The 17,005-nt window shown below is 55.7% G+C and overlaps 1 protein-coding gene across 4 annotated transcripts in view; it reads left to right on the forward strand.

The window, feature by feature from the left end:
* LOC144737076 (uncharacterized) overlaps positions 1-17,005 on the forward strand; it is an 86,941-nt gene that overhangs the window by 51,150 nt on the left and 18,786 nt on the right. For 3 of the 4 annotated variants that reach the window (XM_078619735.1, XM_078619737.1, XM_078619736.1), the window contains 5 exons: positions 3,442-3,678; positions 7,862-8,622; positions 10,878-11,101; positions 12,026-12,224; positions 15,407-15,451. In XM_078619735.1, coding sequence (XP_078475861.1) covers positions 7,921-8,622; positions 10,878-11,101; positions 12,026-12,224; positions 15,407-15,451 — 1,170 coding nt within the window. In that variant the 5' untranslated portion in view covers positions 3,442-3,678; positions 7,862-7,920. The remainder of the gene's footprint in view (positions 1-3,441; positions 3,679-7,861; positions 8,623-10,877; positions 11,102-12,025; positions 12,225-15,406; positions 15,452-17,005) is intronic. The other variant, XM_078619738.1, reaches the window with a different exon arrangement.

Here is a 17,005-nt window from a genome sequence, read left to right on the forward strand (position 1 = left end):
TATATTTGCGGAACACACCACGCCGCCGCTGACCCTGGCCAATGACCGAGCAACCCGACGTTCCTACCAGCTCCCTCCGCAGGAGGAATGTGTTGTGATGGCTGTGCCAGTGTTCAAGTCTAGAGTCCGTTTTGTGACACCTTGCCAACACGTCAACCAGAGGCTGCTGCTGCACAACAAAAACAACAACCGGACAACAACCGGACAACAACCGATAGGAGGTTTGGCTGTATAGCAGCAGCAGCAACCGCACAAAGGCAAAGATCCCCCGTGTAGCCTCCACAGACTGCAGGAGCAAGCGCTTGTTCGCAAAGCAGCGCCCACAACATCAGCACGGCACCTTTCATTTTGTTTTAGGTCGTGAATTAAAATCGGGTTTCTTTTCCCCCAGCTATGTATAATGATGTTTTATGATGTGTTATTATGTATAATGGCGTTGACGAAGCAAGTCACCTGTACAGTATAAATGTAAACACGTCAGCTGGCACGGAGGGATGTGTGGTGATCTTTGACCCCAAGGGACGCCTCCAGTAACCCTCGGGGTAAGGCGCACGGAATGCCAGCATTGTACAGCGTGTGTGTGTCTGTGTGTGTCTGTCTGTCTGTGTGTCTGTCTGTGTGTGTCTGTCTGTGTGTGTTTGTCTGTGTGTGTGTATGTCTGTGTGTGTCTCTGTGTGCGTGTTTCTGCATGGGGAGCGGCGGTGTATTTGTTAGCGCGCTGCGCTATGAACCTGGCGACTATCTGAACCGGTCTTGGGCCTCCCCTAGGTCAGCTCAGCCTCAAATGAGTACCCGGTGCGGTGTGTAAACATCGCCGCTCGGAAGACAAAGGCGGTCGGGCGTGGTGCTGGCCACCCACCCCCTCGTGTACCGCTCCGGCCTTCATAGGTGCTCGCTAACAGCACTTTCCCTAACAGTCTGTTAAGGCTACACGGGGGATGTTTGCCTTTGGCGTGTGTCTTTGAGGGAAAAGTGGTGTGGTGGTTAGCACACTGTGCTTCAAAACCAGTGTATTCACAGCTGAGTCTATATATAAGTATATAAGTCTCTGTGTGAGTCTATGGGTCTCTGTGTGAGTCTATGCATCTCTGTGTGAGTATATTAGTCTCTGTGTGAGTCTATGGGTCTCTGTGTGAGTCTATTAGTCTCTGTGTGAGTCTATTAGTCTCTGTGTGAGTCTATGGGTCTCTGTGTGAGTCTATGGGTCTCTATGCAAGTCCATGAGTCTCTGTGTGACTCTGGGTCTCCGTGCGAGCCTACGAGTCTCCGTGACACCATCAACTCTCACCGGCACTTGAGAACCCCCCTTTGATGGCCACGGGGAGGCTCGATGGCTTCTACGTTTCACACCTCGGGGAGTTTACGAGGGTTCGGCCCGCTGCTGCTGCCACCGCCCCTCCTGGCCCACGGAAATCCATGCTGTCGAGCGAGCTCACAGCGGTGGCTTCTGAAGGGTCATCGTCGGGTCCTTGTTGATGAAAGGAATGACGAGGCGTGGTGCCCCCCCCACCACCTCACCTCTCCGGCATGGGTTCAGTTCCTGGCAGTGGCAGCGTGGGCCAGAGGCGTAGCTAGCGGGGGGCAGGGGGGTACATGTGTCCCCGGGCGCCAAAATGAGGCTTACAACGTTACGTCATAATCTTCTTGGTTCTTTCGGTAAAGTCACGTAGAATGGAAATAATAAAATAATAAAAATAAAACATAATAAAATTATTTTCAATTCTCAATTATTATTTTATTATGTTTTATTTTTATTACTTTATTATTTCCCTTCTACGTGACTTTACCGAAAGAACCAAGAAGACGAATCCCTGCAGTCACGAAAGCTTTATATCGAAAGTTACATTATAACTTATTGCGGCGGGCGCGGCAGCCCGAAACTACTGCACAAATCTACACCTCAACCTAAAAGTTTATATATCCCGCCACACACAGCCTACATGTCACGGAATTACATTTTGGTATGTGATTCAACGGGGGGGGGGGGGGGGGGGCGCCAATTTTATAGTTCGTCCCCGGGCGCAAAATATCCTAGCTACGCCACTGGCTCGACTGCGGTGGATGGGCCGCTCGGGGAGGGCGCACCGTGGCCGTGTGCGAGACACGTTTCTTCGACGGAGATGCGAAGCAGCAACTCCAATTTCAACGTGCAAGCAGAGGTCGCAACCGGGTACCCGATACCCGTACCCTACCCGTACCCGGCCGAATACGGGTACCCGTTTGCGACCCTGGTGCGGCCGGGTACGGGTAGGCCGTGAGTCACTGGTGAGTCACCGTTTGTCACTCATTTCCCAACGTCTTGTCTCTTCTCACAATTGAAGTTCCTAGAATCAACCCACCCGCGCCTGCAACATGGCTTCATCCCAGAGGTCGCGATCGGGTACCCGATACCCGTACCCTACCCGATACCCGGCCGGGTACGGGTAGCCGGGTATCGGGTAGGGTACGGGTACGGGTACCCGTTTGCGACCTCTGCATGCAAGTGGTCAAGCCCAGAACAGCAGCAGCAGCAGAAGCAGCAGAGTGCATCACATTCCTGTCAACCCGCACGGTTTAACCCCTTATTCTTGTGCAGGGAAATTGAGTTTTCGGGTCCATACGGCGTAAAGCCGTTTCAATACGGGCAGCGTTTTCTTTTTGGTCTATTTGTTTGTGTTTCTCCTCCCTTGTGATGGGACTTTGTAGGATGAACGTTGAGATTTGCAAGGTGCACGGTGGCGCGTCGGGGTGGGGGGGGGGCACCTCGGGTGGATGAGAGGCAGTCGAAGGAAACCTCGGATCTAGTTCTATGACGGCATCTTCCAGACGCCATCAACACTTCTTGACACCCTTCCCCCACCCTCCCCCGGGGAGTTGGATGCGGCTGCTTTCCGTGACTTCTTGTTCCTCCCCCTCCTCCTCGTATGCCAGCGTGACCCCGACGACAGCACAGTTGGAATCGTGCGATGTTAGATAAAGATAAAGGTTTTGCCGGCTGGCTGGCTGGCCGGCCGGCCGCCCGGCTGGCTGGCAAGTGCGCGGTGGTGACGTCACCACCGCGGTGCCGTCATCGGCATCCCATGAGCGTTGCTGACGTCACCCCCTCGCCCCCCCCCCCTCCTCAACCCCTCCCCCCTCCTCAACCCCCCCCCCTCCCACGCTCCAGCCCGGCAGTTGCGAGTATAATTTCAATAAATAAAAAACAATGATCGAGAGGTGGTTCTCATCTATATTGCCCTCTCTCCTTGTGCTGCTGCCCTCTGCTGCCCATCTGTTTCCTCTTCTGCTGCCCCCCCTCTACTGCTGCCCCCCTCTACTGCTGCCCCCTCCCTACTGCTGCCCCCTCCCTACTGCTTTCCCTCTCTGCCCCCCTCTCTGCCCCCCCTCTACTGCTGCCCCCTCTACTGCTGCCCCCCCCTCTACTGCTGCCCCCTCCCTACCGCTGCCCCGCTGCCCCCGCAGGCTGACCGCCCAGCGCACGGTGGAGGACGAGGAGGAGGTCGCGCGGGAGCGGCGGCGTCGCGAGCGGGAGGAGCGATCCCGCTCCAGGCGGGACGGCGACGACGCCGACGATTCGGGGGGAGGAGAATGTGGAAGGGGTGGAGGAGGTGGAGGTGGAGGAGGAGGCAGCTACAGCGTCGATGGCGGCGGAGGTCACGGGGCAGCAGCCGTCACCGTGGAGGTGGCGTCGCGATCCAGGTCGGTGATCGATTCTCGTCGTCGCTCGACGCGTTCTTCGTTGTTACCGCAGTTCAGGGGGCCTCAAGCGCTGAGGGGGCCCGGGCATCTCTCTCCCCCCCCTCTCTCGGTCGTGGGACTCGTAATGGCCACGTCGTCACCAGCCGCGAGATCCGTCACCGCCGAGATCGCGGGGACCGCATTCACGACGAGCGTGAATTTGCCACCGCGGTGGCTAGGAGATGTTAGCTGCGTCGCCCGGGACGCAGGAGGTCGTGGGTTCGATCCCGACCCTGACGCCTGCTGCTGTATGCTTGGAAGCTTGCGTGTCTCTCGCTCTCTCTGTCTCTCTCTCTTCCCGTGGTCACGTGAATTTTTCTCCGGGTCCTCCGGTGTTGCTAACACGAGACCCATACACTGACGCTGGGCCCGTAGACTAATCATGGACTAACGCTGGGCCCGTAGACTAATCATGGACTAACGCTGGACCCGTAGACCAATCATGGACTAACACTGAATCCGTAGACTGTTCATGGACTAACACTGGACCCGTAGACTAATCATGGACTAACACTGAATCCGTAGACTGTTCATGGACTAACACTGGACCCGTAGACTAATCATGGACTAACACTGGACCCGTAGACCAATCATGGACTAACACTGAATCCGTAGACTGTTCATGGACTAACGCTGGACCCGTTGACCAATCATGGACCCACGAACTAACACCGACTCGCCATCCCGCGGGGGTCGCAGGGTCGATGCCCCGTGCCCCCCCCCCCCACCGAGCTGCCCCCCCTGCCCCCCCCCTGCCCCCCCCCTGCCCCCCCCCCTGCCCCCCCCTGCCGTGAATGTTACTCCCAAACCCCTTTGTGAAGAATCCGCTGCACCACAACAAAGCCACGCTTTGTACTGTACACTGTACACCGTAATTGAAAACCTCGGCAAGGTCCAAAGCTTGGCCCTGGGACCAGGAACAAAAAAACCAACCAACCTCCAACCTCCGCCCCCCCCCACACCAACCCGTAGATGGGATTCCGTTTGAGTTACTCATTAAGGATGACGCGGGATAACGTTGTTCGTGTTTCGTGCCTTTGTCTTTATAGGGACTCGCCGACAGGTCTGTTCAGTTCTAGATTTGAAGCTTTCGTGACTGCAAGGATTCATATTCTTAGGTTTTTTTCGGTCAAGTCACGTAGGTAAAAAATTCAAATTTGAAAAATAAAAATAAAATAAAAATCCTCACTTGATACAGCTATCGTGCTGTGACGGTTCCACCTGAAGACGGTGGCTTGTGTTGCCTCCGAAACGTCGTGATTTTTATTTTATTTTTATTTTACTTTTATTAATTTAAATGTTTTACCTACTTGACTTTACCGAAAAAACCTAAGAATAAGGTCTGTTCAGGCCATGGGGGGTGGGTGGGGGGTCTTTGTTTGTCTTCATGGGGAGCCGTGGTGCAGCGGTTAGCGCGCGGCGCTACGAACCCGGCAGCCCGAGTTAGATTCCCGCTCGCGGCCAACACCCATGATGGATTATCTGAACCGGTCCTGGGCCCCTCCCCCTAGGTCAACTCGGCCTCAAATGAGTACCTGGGTGCGGTGTGTAAACGTTGCCACTGGGCAGACAAAGGCGGCCGGGCGTGGTGCTGGCCACCCACCCCCTCGTGTGCCACCGTGCCGGCCTGCATAGGCTGCTGCTACTCGCTAACAGCACTTGCCCCGACAGTCTGTTACAGTCTACACGGGGGACCTTTGTCATCTCAGCCAGCCCACCCTTGGCACCGGGGTCTGTCCCGAGACCTCCCGTCGGCGAGCCTTTGACACTTCACGTGATAGGCTCAAAGTGCACTTGGCCTGGCACAGGCGCCGTGCTGACGTCACCGTCACTGAGTGACGAACGGCGGCTGTATTTGAATTGGTGTTCATCTTTGTGGGGGGAGGGGTGGCGCAGCGGTTAGCGCTTTGCGTTGCGAAACCGGCGCCCCCAAGTTCGATTCCCGATCACGGCCAACACCGGTGACGATTATCTCAACCGGTCCTGGGCCTCCCCTGGGTCGACTCGGCCTCAAATGAGTACCTGGTGTGGTGTGTAAACATCGCCACTGGGGAGACAAAGGCGGTCGGGCGTGGTGCTTGCCTCCCACCCCCTCGTGTGCCATTCATAGGTGCTCGCTAACAGCACTCGTCCCAAAAGGCTGAGTGTGAGTGTGCGTGAGTGTGATTGTGAGCGCGAATGTGAGTGTAAGTGTGAGTGCGAGTGAGCGTGTGTGAGCGTGAGTGAGCGAGTGTAAGCATGTGTAAGTGAGCAAGTGTGAACATGCATAAGTGAGCATGCGTGAGTGTGAGTGAGTGAGCGTGAGTGTGAGCGATTGTGAGTGAGCGTGAGTGTGAGCATGCGTGAGTGTGAGCATGCGTGAGTGTGAGTGTGAGCGTGAGTGAGTATGAGCGCGCGTGAGTGTGAGCATGAGTGTGAGCATGCGTGAGTGTGAGCGTGAGTGTGAGCGTGAGTGTGAGCGTGAGTGTGAGCGTGTGTGTGAGCATGCGTGAGTGTGAGCATGTGTGAGTGTGAGCGAGTGTGAGCATGCGTGAGCGTGAGTGTGAGCGTTGCCACAACGACCAAAAAAGCCCTCCGCAGCCCAAACTATTGCAAATTAAATTTACGAGCGGCGAGGGACGCCGTTCGTTTCCTGTGCAGAATAACCCGGGAACTGCACTCCCCCCCACCCCTCCTCCCCTGATTTATCTATCACCATCAGCACTGCTGGATGACGCCTTCCCCGAAAATATAAAAAAACTGTTTTTTGTCATCCCGGGTAAGGCCCAATGAGCTGTGTAGATTTTTTTCAGAAGCGACCTGGCCGCCAATGATAGCTCAGCCAAGTGGCTTATCATCGTGTGGAAATGTATAGCAGCCAAATGCTCAAAACGCACCTTTTTATTCTAAATGTGGAGGGAAAAACTGGAGGACCCAGAGAAAAATCCACGCGACTATGGGGAGAACACGCAGACTCCAAATATACAGCAGCAGGCGTCGGGGTTGGGATCGAACCCACGACCTCCTGTACACCAGGCGAGGTAGTTAACATCTCCTAGCCACCGTGATGATGATGAGAGACGCAAACTCCAAATATACAGCAGCAGGCGTCAGGGTCGGGATCGAACCCACGACCTCCTGCACACCAGGCGAGGTAGTTAACATCTCCTAGCCACCGTGATGATGATGAGAGACGCAAATTACAAATATACAGCAGCAGGCGTCAGGGTCGGGATCGAACCCACAACCTCCTGTATACCAGGCGAGGTAGTTAACATCTCCTCGCCACTGTGATGATGATGAGAGACGCAAACTCCAAATGGTTCGATGCCCGGAGCGGGCGCCATTTCTGAGTGGGCTCTGCGTGATCTCCTGCTGTTTTCCGCAGAGTGTGAGCGACGGCAGAGCTGCGTTGATGTCGCGCCTCTACCACCATCCCCCTGTCACCGCACCCACCCTCCACCCTGGCGGTGGATCCCGTGTAAAATGCACGGGCAGTGCTAGTTTATTCCTAAATAAACACATTTTTACCGAAAGTTTTATTCTAATTGTTGCTGGCTTATAGCAGTGTTTCATATGGATACAAAGATGATTATCATTATCATTCATCTCAATTCTAATACGTCCTTGAAATGCCGCGGTTGAAATGCCACGGGTAAAATAGCATGGTGGAAATTCCAAGGGTAAAATGCCACGGTTGAACTACCACTGTTGAAATGCCACGGTTGAAATGCCACTGTTGAAATGCCACAGGTAAAAGTACCACGGTTGAAATGCCACAGGTAAAATGCCACAAGTAAAATGCCACGCTAGAAATGCCACTGTAGAAATGCCACTGTAGAAATGCCATGGTTAAAATGCCACAGGTAAATTCCACTGTTGAAATGCCACTGTAGAAATGCCACTGTAGAAATGCCACTGTAGAAATGCCACGGTTAAAATGCCACGGTTAACATGCCACAGGTAAAATGCCACTGTTGAAATGCCACGGTTAAAATGCCACAGGTAAATGCCACTGTTGAAATGCCACGGTTAAAATGCCACGGTTAAAATGCCACGGTTTAAACGCCACAGTTGAAATGGCACGGGTTGAGGGTCCCTGCCAAAGACCAGATGCTTCTCTACAACCTCAACCGCTGTCCCCCCCCCTCTCGCATCGTTCCAGATCGCAGGCCGTGAAGCCTTCGTCTCCGATCGCTGCCGGGGTCAAGGGTCGGAACACCGATGAAGACGACGACGACGACGACGAGGGCTTCTCTGAGCGCAGGCGGCGCGAGCGTGAGACGCGCGACGACGGCGCCGGCGAAGATGTGGCGCCGGCGGGAGGAGCCACCTCCCCCACCTCTTCCACCTCGACGTCGGGCGCCATCCGGGCCGTGGGGCAGCGCGAAGAGCGGAAGAAGGAGGAGCGGGAGAGGGAGGAGGAGGGGGAGGCGGAGAGGAAGAAGAGGAGGGAGAGGGAGAGGAAGGAGAGGGAGGAGCGGGAGAGGGAGGAGCGGGAGAAAGAGGAGGAGGCGGAGAGGAAGAAGCGAAAGGAGAGGAAGGAGAGGGAGGAGAGGGAGAGAGAGCAACGGGAGAAGGAAGAGAAGGAGGAGGCGGAGGCGGAGAGGAAGAAGAAAAAGGAGAGGAAGGAGAGAGAGCAGAGGGAGAGGGAAGAGCGGGAGAAGGAGGAGGAGGAGGCGGAGGCAGAGAGGAAGAAGAAAAAGGAGAGGAAGGAGAGGGAGCAGAGGGAGAGGGAAGAGCGGGAGAAGGAGGAGAAGGAGGAGGAGGCGGAGAGGAAGAAGCGGAAGGAGAGGAAGGAGGGGGGGGGACGATGCCGAGCACGAGAAGGCCGAGGAGTGGAAAGGGAGAGGGGCCGGTGTGAAGAAGTTCTCGGTGGGCGACGAAGGCCGAGATGACAAGTTGACAGCCGCAGGTGACTTGCCGGTGAGATGGGATTTTTTTTTTTTACGACACATTTCGTAAATTACCGTTTCGTTCTGTCGGTAAAGTCACGTGGGTAGAAAAACTTCTCCCCCCCCCCTCCAGCTGCCGCAGCCGCCCCTCCTCCTTCGAGTCGTTTGACTTTTTCCAGGAACCGCGGCTCGTGGAGGTAATGGGGGGGGGGGTGATGGTGGTGGGGGGCTGGGGGGAGAGAGGTGGGGGGGGGCTTGTTCTGTCTGCGTGTCCTCTCTCCTCCTGTCTGACCGCGCGCGCGTGTGTGTGCGTGTGTGTGTGCGTGTGTGTGTGCGTGCGTGCGGCGTTGTCCCGCGGTGTTTGAACAGGTGCAGTCTAAACTTCTCCAGTTCATTGTACCCTGGCTGCATTTGCGCACGCACGCACGCACGCTCGCTCGCTCGCACACACGGACTCACACTCGCTCGCACACACGGACTCGCGCGCGCGCTCGCACACTCACGGTCACTCGCGCGCACGCAACGAGAGCCGCCATTGGCCAGTGAGTGGCGGTGATGGTCACCATGGTGCTTGTGCCAGGCCTGGTGCACTCAGAGGCGATGTGAAGTGTGGAAGGCTCGCCAACAAGAGGTCACTCACGGGACAGACCCATGGGTTGGCTGAGATAATAACAATAATTTAGTTTGACTAGCGCCATGCATGCAATTGCATCCCGCAATGCTGCACATCAATTACCCAGTTCCGTACACAAACAATAAAAAACACTGAAAGATGCACCACCTGTGCCCCCTACTGTGCCAACTCGCTGTTTTAGCTGCCCAGCGCTCCGCTCGTTGTTGTGAGCGTCGCTCCTCCGCCCTCCGTTGTTGTTGGAGGGTCGACTGCCTCCAACCGCCCAGTAGCGTCCTTCACGAGCCTCCTCCATAGAGGCCGATCTTGACACCGCTGGTACCAGTCAGCGGCTGTGTTGGCATCCTCCACAACCGCATCTGTCCATCTCTTCTCCAGCCCGCGCCGCACCCGTTTAGCTCAGGCTATCCGGCCAAACAGAAGCTGCTTTGGGCATGCCGTGGCTGGGCATGCGGGCTACATGACTCAGCCGCATAGCTTGCACGCAGCGTTACGTAGCAGATGAAAAGATAATGCCACTCGACTGACTCGGCGTGATACCTCGGCTGCAAAACCGGAGCTGGTCATGAGCACACTGCCCACGCATGTTAACGTCTCCACTCTGTCCGCAACTGCCCCATCACTCACGTGCAGCCGAGGGAGCGGGACATCTGATGATGTAAAATACCCAGGCAGGTGCTTTGATTCTGTGGGGCTGATGGCAAGGCCCCATCTGTTGGTAGCATGCTCCAGGTTCAGCAGAGAGTCCGCATCACAAAATACGTGCAAAGACAAAGCTCCCCCGTATAGCCTCAACATACTGTTGGGGCAAGTGCTGTTAGCGAGCAGCACCTATGAAGGCCGGAACGGCACCCGAGGGGGCGGGTGGCCAGCACCACGCCCGGCCGCCTTTGTCTCCCCAGTGGCGACATTTACACACCGCACCAGGTACTCATTTGAGGCTGAGTCGACCTAGGGGAGGACCAGGACCGGTTCAGATAATCGTCACCGGTGCTGGCCGTGAGCGGGAATCGAACCCGGGTCGCAGGTTCGTATCGCGGCGTAGCGCTAACCGCTGCACCACCGCTCCCCTGGCTTTTCCTCGCGGACCTCTCCGTCGGCACACCTGAGCTCACCTGATCTCACCTTCGTTCGACCTCTGAACCAGCGCTCGATCCCAGCCGTCAACAGGTCCGGATCACCATTCCGGGAACTCTACTGGCACCCCAGCCGCATTCCGTCTCGTCCTCACGAGGCACGCTGTGTCCTCGGCAGGATTTATTGCAATGGTAGCGGCTACAGCGGTATGGCATTGTTATCGCGGGTGGGACGTTCCTTGTGGTGGTGGTGGTGGTAGTGCCTTACGCCGATATGATCCCTCGGGGACTCCAAGCCAGCCTGGGCAGCCCGGCGGAAAAATATCGAGTGAGAAATGAAGCTCTGCCTCACACCTGTACCTTGTTTCTACCTTGCCCACTGCCCCCTGCCCTCTGACCCTTGCCCTCTGCCCTCTGCCCCTTGCCCTCTGCCTCTTGCCCTCTGCCCCTTGCCCTCTGCCCCTTGCCCTCTGCCCTGTGCCTCCGTTCCCTCCGCACCCTGCCCTGCGCCCCGCTTTCCCCCGCCTACACCACCCCCCCCCCCCGACCCCCACTCTCTCGGCCGTCGTGATGTCACAGCGAGGAGGGACAGGGCAGCGGTCCGTGGGTCGCCTGGGCAGCAGCTCGGGGAGTGCGCGAGGAGGAGGAGGAAAAGGTGGCAGCAGCAGCAGCGTCTCGCACGACGACGCCAGCGGCGTGGAGCGGGTGGAGCGGACGGAGCGGACGGAGCGGGCGGAGCGGGCGAGCGTGGCGAGCGTGGCGAGCGTGGCGCTGAGCCCTAGCACGCCGGAGGGCGGCACCAGGTATGGTCGCCGGTGACGTCGCGTGCCCGCCGGTGTCGCCCGCTCACCCCCCCCCCCACCTACCTCCCTCCGCCGCCGTGAGCTCGTCTCCCACACTCGGGGGGAGTTTCACTCACCAGGCTTTGATCGACGCACAGGCTGGTGATGTGGGTGGGTGGATGGGTGAGTGGGTTGGTGGGTGAGAGGATGGGTGAGTGGGTTTGTGGGTTGGTAGGTGGGTGGGTTGGTGGGTTGGTGAGTTAGTTAGTGGGTTGATTGGTTGGTTGGTGAGTGGGTTGGTGGGTGAGAGGATGGGTGAGTGGGTTGGTGGGTGAGAGGATGGGTGAGTGGGTTGGTGGGTGGGTGGGTGGGTGAGAGGATGGGTGAGTGGATTTGTGGGTTGGTGGGTGGGTGGGTTGGTAAGTTAGTTGGTGGGTTGGTTGGTTGATTGGTTGGTGAGTGGGTTGGTGGGTGAGAGGATGGGTGAGTGGGTTTGTGGGTTGGTAGGTGAGTGGGTTGGTGGGTGAAAGGATGGGTGAGTGGGTTTGTAGGTTGGTGGGTGGGTAGGTTGGTGGGTGGGTGGGTTGGTGAGTTAGTTAGTGGGTTGGTTGGTTGATTGGTTGGTGAGTGGGTTGGTGGGTGAGAGGATGGGTGAGTGGGTTGGTGGGTGGGTGGGTTGGTGGGTGAGAGGATGGGTGAGTGGATTTGTGGGTGGGTGGGTTGGTGAGTTGGTTAGTGGGTTGGTTGGTTGATTGGTTGGTGGGTGAGTGGGTAGGGTGGGTGGGCAGGCAGGCAGGTGGTTGGTGGGCGGGTGGCATGGATTGCGAAGTGGCTGTCACACGCGCGACTCAATGCCGTTCGACGCCGCGGCGCGCCCCGTCAATTCCCCTCTCAACCATTTTTGCTGCTGCTGCTGCTGCTGTTGCCATCTTCATCGCCGCTCAGCGTCTGGAGCCGGAGCTCCACGAAGGCCGGAGCCTCCGAGCGCTCGGAGCGCTCCGAGGGGGCGGACAAGCCGAGCGCTCGCTCCGCCCGCCGCTCCACGTCGTTCGACAACGAGGAGGAGGAGGAGGAAGACCCGCCCGGCGGATTTGCCTCGCGGGGTCACGGGGTCACGCGCAGCTTCCGTACGCCCAGCCGCAAGGTGACGGAGTTTTCCCCGCGCCCTCGCGTTAGCTGGTTTTTATTTCGATTGCGTTTTTACGTTTTGTGTTGCATGTTCTTACCAGGTAAGGACGCATTGAGCTACGTAGCTCTCGATTTCAGAAGTGACTTGGCCATCGTAAATGGATAGCTCGACGCAAAGTGGCTCATCGTCATCGTCGTCATCGTCATCATCGTCGTCGTCGTCGTCATCGTCATCATCGTCATCATCGTCATCATCGTCAACATCGTCATCATCATAATCATCATCATCGTCATCGTCGTCGCGTGGAAATTTATTGCAGCAGCCAAATACTCTAAAACGCGTGACGTCGATTCTAAGCGCGGAGGGGGGAAACCAGGGAGACCCGGAGAAAAATCCACGTGACTACGGGAAGAGAGAGAGAGAGACGTAAACTCCAATTATACAGCGGGCGTCAGGGTCGGCATCGAACCCACGACCTCCTGCATACCAGGCGAGGTAGTCAACATCTCCTAGCCACCGTGATGATGATGAGAGAGAGAGAGAGACACGCAAACTCCAAATATACAGCAGCAGGCGTCAGCGTCGGGATCGAACCCACGACCTCCTGTACACCAGCCGAGGTAGTCAACATCTCCTAGCCACCGTGATGATGATGAGAGACGCAAACTCCAAATGTACAGCAGCAGGCGTCAGCGTCGGGCTCGAACCCACGACCTCCTGTACACCAGGCGAGGTAGTCAACATCTCCTAGCCACCGTGATGATGATGAGAGAGAGAGAGACACGCAAACTCCAAATATACAGCAGCAGGCGTCAGCGTCGGGATCGAACCCACGACCTCCTGTGCACCAGGCGAGGTAGTTAACATCTCCTGGCCGCCGTGATGCCCATTTCCTCCTGCTTTCCCTACGCATCTCTTGGTACCTTCCGGGTCGTGCTTTGGTGTCCTGACCCCTTCCACAATATGCTTCCAGTTGCCTGCTGCCGCCTCCTGATTTTTCTTCGAATCTTTCTCGTTGCCTTCGGATGCCGGAGGGGGGGGGGACATAAAGATCCTCCCTGGTGTGTGCGGAGGCTCCCCGAGGCAGGCGGAGATGTTCCGCTTCAGCTGAGTTCCTGCGCGCCTTAAACTCGTCGATCGGCCCGGAGCTTGATGGGAATTATCGTCGGAATCCATCTGACGAGTAGAGCTCCAGCTCCGTCACTGGGGGTGACGAGCGGGAGCAAATCGAGCGGAAGGAACGAGAGACGGAGGGCGCAAACGAGACACGGTCGGAATGAGATGTGAAAAATTAACCCGTAAAAACAAAGTTTTTCACTATAAATCCTTTATATGCGTGGCGGCTAGAGTCCTCTCGTCCTCTGGCTTGAGATGGCTGCCACCTATGGGTCAGATTATTGCCTGCCACCATTAAGCAATTGGTAATTAAATATTATTTATTTTTTCCTAAAAAGTGTAAAATGTTGGAAAAAAATTTTCACGAAAATAAATTGTCACGCACAACGAGTCTGTGTGCAAAATGTCAGCTCGATTGGATCACGGGAAGTGGGTTAAAAAACGACCGAAAGATTTGCATGGTCGTAAGCGCGCAAGCAAGCAAGTGAACTTAATATAAAGGATTTAAAAACTAAATTCTGTTTTCTTGAAACGTGGCACTAAGAGCCGGCACTGCCTGAGAGCCTGGGTTCGAGTCCGGGTTTGAAACCGCTGCCTGTGATTAAACCGGGTTCTCGATTGTAGCGAATTGATGGTATCAGCTTCTTGGTTCTTTCGGTAAAGTCACGTAGAAGGGAAATAATAAAATAATAAAACATAATAAAATACAATTCTCACGACGTTTCGGCCACAACGCAAGCAGCCGTCCTCAGGTGAAGAACAGGTCTGTCAAAAAGACACGTAGAAGGGAAATAATAAAATTATAAAAATAGAACAATAAAATACAATTCTCACGACGTTTCGGCCACAACGCAAGCAGCCGTCCTCAGGTGAAGAACAGGTCTGTCGGAAAGACAGCGTCTGAATGAGCACCACCAAGCTTGGCAGCGTATGTTTAAGCTGGGTTAGGGGAGGAAGGGCGCCTTGACAAAGATGAATCCCTGCAGTCACGAAAGCTTTAAATCGAAATGCTGGTATCAGCTCGGTCACCAGTGACCTGTATAGAACCCCATAGACTTACAAAGAGACTCAAAGACTTGCATCGAAAACTATAAACTCGAGACCTATACAGTCATGAAGACACCCATAGACTCGCACAGAGGACCCATTTACCTGTATAGGGACCCCGTAGACTTACATAGACTGGGCTATGATTAAACCAACTTGCCAAGGATCAGAATTAAATCCGGGAAGTCGGAATGAAATCCGGGAAGTTTGGAAAGAAATCCAGGTAGTTGGGAATGAAATCCAGGAAGTTGGGAATGAAATCCAGGAAGTTGGGAATGAGATCCAGGAAGTTGGGAATGAGATCCAGGAAGTTGGGAATGAAATCCAGGAAGTTGGGAATGAAATCCAGGAAGTTGGGAATGAAATCTGGGAAGTTGGGAATGAGATCCAGGAAGTTGGGAATGAAATCCAGGAAGTTGGGAATGAAATCCGGGAAGTTAGGAATGAGATCCAGGAAGTTGGGAATGAAATCCGGGAAGTTGGGAATGAGATCCAGGAAGTTGGGAATGAGATCCAGGAAGTTGGGAATGAAATCCGGGAAGTTGGGAATGAAATCCAGGAAGTTTGGAATGAAATCCGGGAAGTTTGGAATGAAATCCAGGAAGTTAGAAGGGCAGGGCAGAACTACGTCTTGAATGTGCATCGTCATCGTCATCATCATTATTATTCCCACAACTGTTCCCGCGAAGACTTGAAGAGATTTAATTTCTACCCCGGTACAGCTGCCGCAGCAGCAGCAGCAGCAGCTGCCTTGCTCAACAAGCGGAAGTTCCCGGGAAAACCCAGGAACAGGTGGCAACCCAAGTGGTACCACCACCACCCCTGCCACCCCCCCCCTGCGCGTTCCCCATCCTCTTATCTAACTGCACCCCGCCCCCCTCTGCTCCGTCGCTGTCTGAGCGTGTGGCTTGGGCCGGGTAAAGCGACGTGATTGTCGCGCCAGGTGTAATCGGGTGGTTTTCTTTTGGTCGCTGTTTTGCCTCTCTCTCTCTTTCTCTCTCTCTCTCTGTGTGGCTATTCCTCTTCTCTCTCAGGGCACCGATCTTGAGGAGCTGGGAGAGCCCGAGGCTTTGGTGGCGGTGAGTTGAAATTCCCCCGTGCGGGGGGTGGGGGTCTCTGGTTTTGACACCTTAATCCCGTCTGTCTCTGTCTGTGTGCGTGCGCGTGCGCGTGTGTGGCTGCTCCATCTCCCGGCACAGCGTCTGGCTGCTAGTACTAACCCGCTCGGAACATTGGGGGGTACACGCCGGCTGCGTTTTTGTTGCAGCCTGCGGCTTGTTTCCCTGCTGCCGGGGGCGCTCGTTGCGGAGGCTCGCGGTCCGAGCCCCCGGGGCGGACGGGCTGGCTTTTTATTAAACTAAAAATAAAATATTTTAGCAGGTAAGTCCCCACTGAGCAACGTAGCTCAACGCTGGCCATCGCAAATGATGGCTTAACGCAGTGGGCTCATGATCATCGTCGTCGTCGTCATCGCGTGGAAATTGACGGCAGACAGATACTCTAAACGTCGATTGTAAACGCGGAGGCGAAAAAAAACTGGAGGACCCGGAGAAAAATCCACGTGACCATGGGGAGAGAGAGAGAGAGAGACACCGCAAACTCCAAATATACAGCAGCAGGCGTCGGGGTGAGGATCGAACCCGTGACCTCCTGTATACCAGGCGAGGTAGTTAACATCTCTTGAAACGGCCTCGCCCCGGGGGGGGATGCGAAACGGAACGGCAGAGCGGAAGGGAATCCTGGTCCCGGGTCGTGTCCACCGTGTGTGCTCCCCATCGTTCCGACGTCTTTAACTCATTCCCCCTCTCCCACCCTTTCCCCCACAACACCCCCCCCATGCCCCAACTAACTGCACGCGAGCGGGGGCTGCACCGCCGTCCAATCGCCGTTCGGTATTCCAGCTCTTACCTTGGCGATCGCGACGATCTATTGCACCCCTTTTAAATGTGCGGGGTTGACCCGTTGACCACGCTGCTGCGGCCGCTAGAGGCCGCTATGTACATGCACATTCCTCTCTCCCGTGAAGCCCTCGCTCGCGCAGTTTGACCCCTGACCTCGCTCGCGCAGTTTGACCCCTGACCTCGCTCTCGTGTAGTTTGACCCCTGACCTCGCTCGCGCAGTTTGACCCCTGACCTCGCTCTCGTGTAGTTTGACCCCTGACCTCGCTCTCGTGTAGTTTGACCCCTGACCTCGCTCGCGCAGTTTGACCCCTGATCTCGCTCTCGCAGTTTGACCCCTGACCTCGCTCTCGTGTAGTTTGACCCCTGACCTTGCATCGCTCCTCTGGCGGAGTTGCCGCACGTGTGTTAGAGTTGCGCGTGCGTGCATGCCTGCATGCGTGAGCGTGCGATTATCCACCGACTCACGTCCCATGTCATCGTCCAGCAAACCCGTCTAATGGAAGAACATCCTCCTTCCGGGTCTGCAGCCACAAACATATTAAAGTTGATCCGCGCACAGCGGTTAGATTTGTTCTCTGCGGAGAGAGACACGGAACTAGGGTTCCGTGTTTCATGAAAGACGTAACTTTCATGAAACAATTTTTATTTATTTTTTATTTTAACAGGTAAGGCCCCGCTGAGCTGTGTAGCTCTGGATATCACAAATGATATGTCAATGGAGTGGGCTCATC

The sequence above is a fragment of the Lampetra planeri genome, chromosome 64 (genome assembly GCF_965212315.1).
Source record: "Lampetra planeri chromosome 64, kcLamPlan1.2.h2, whole genome shotgun sequence".
Lineage (NCBI taxonomy): Eukaryota > Metazoa > Chordata > Hyperoartia > Petromyzontiformes > Petromyzontidae > Lampetra > Lampetra planeri.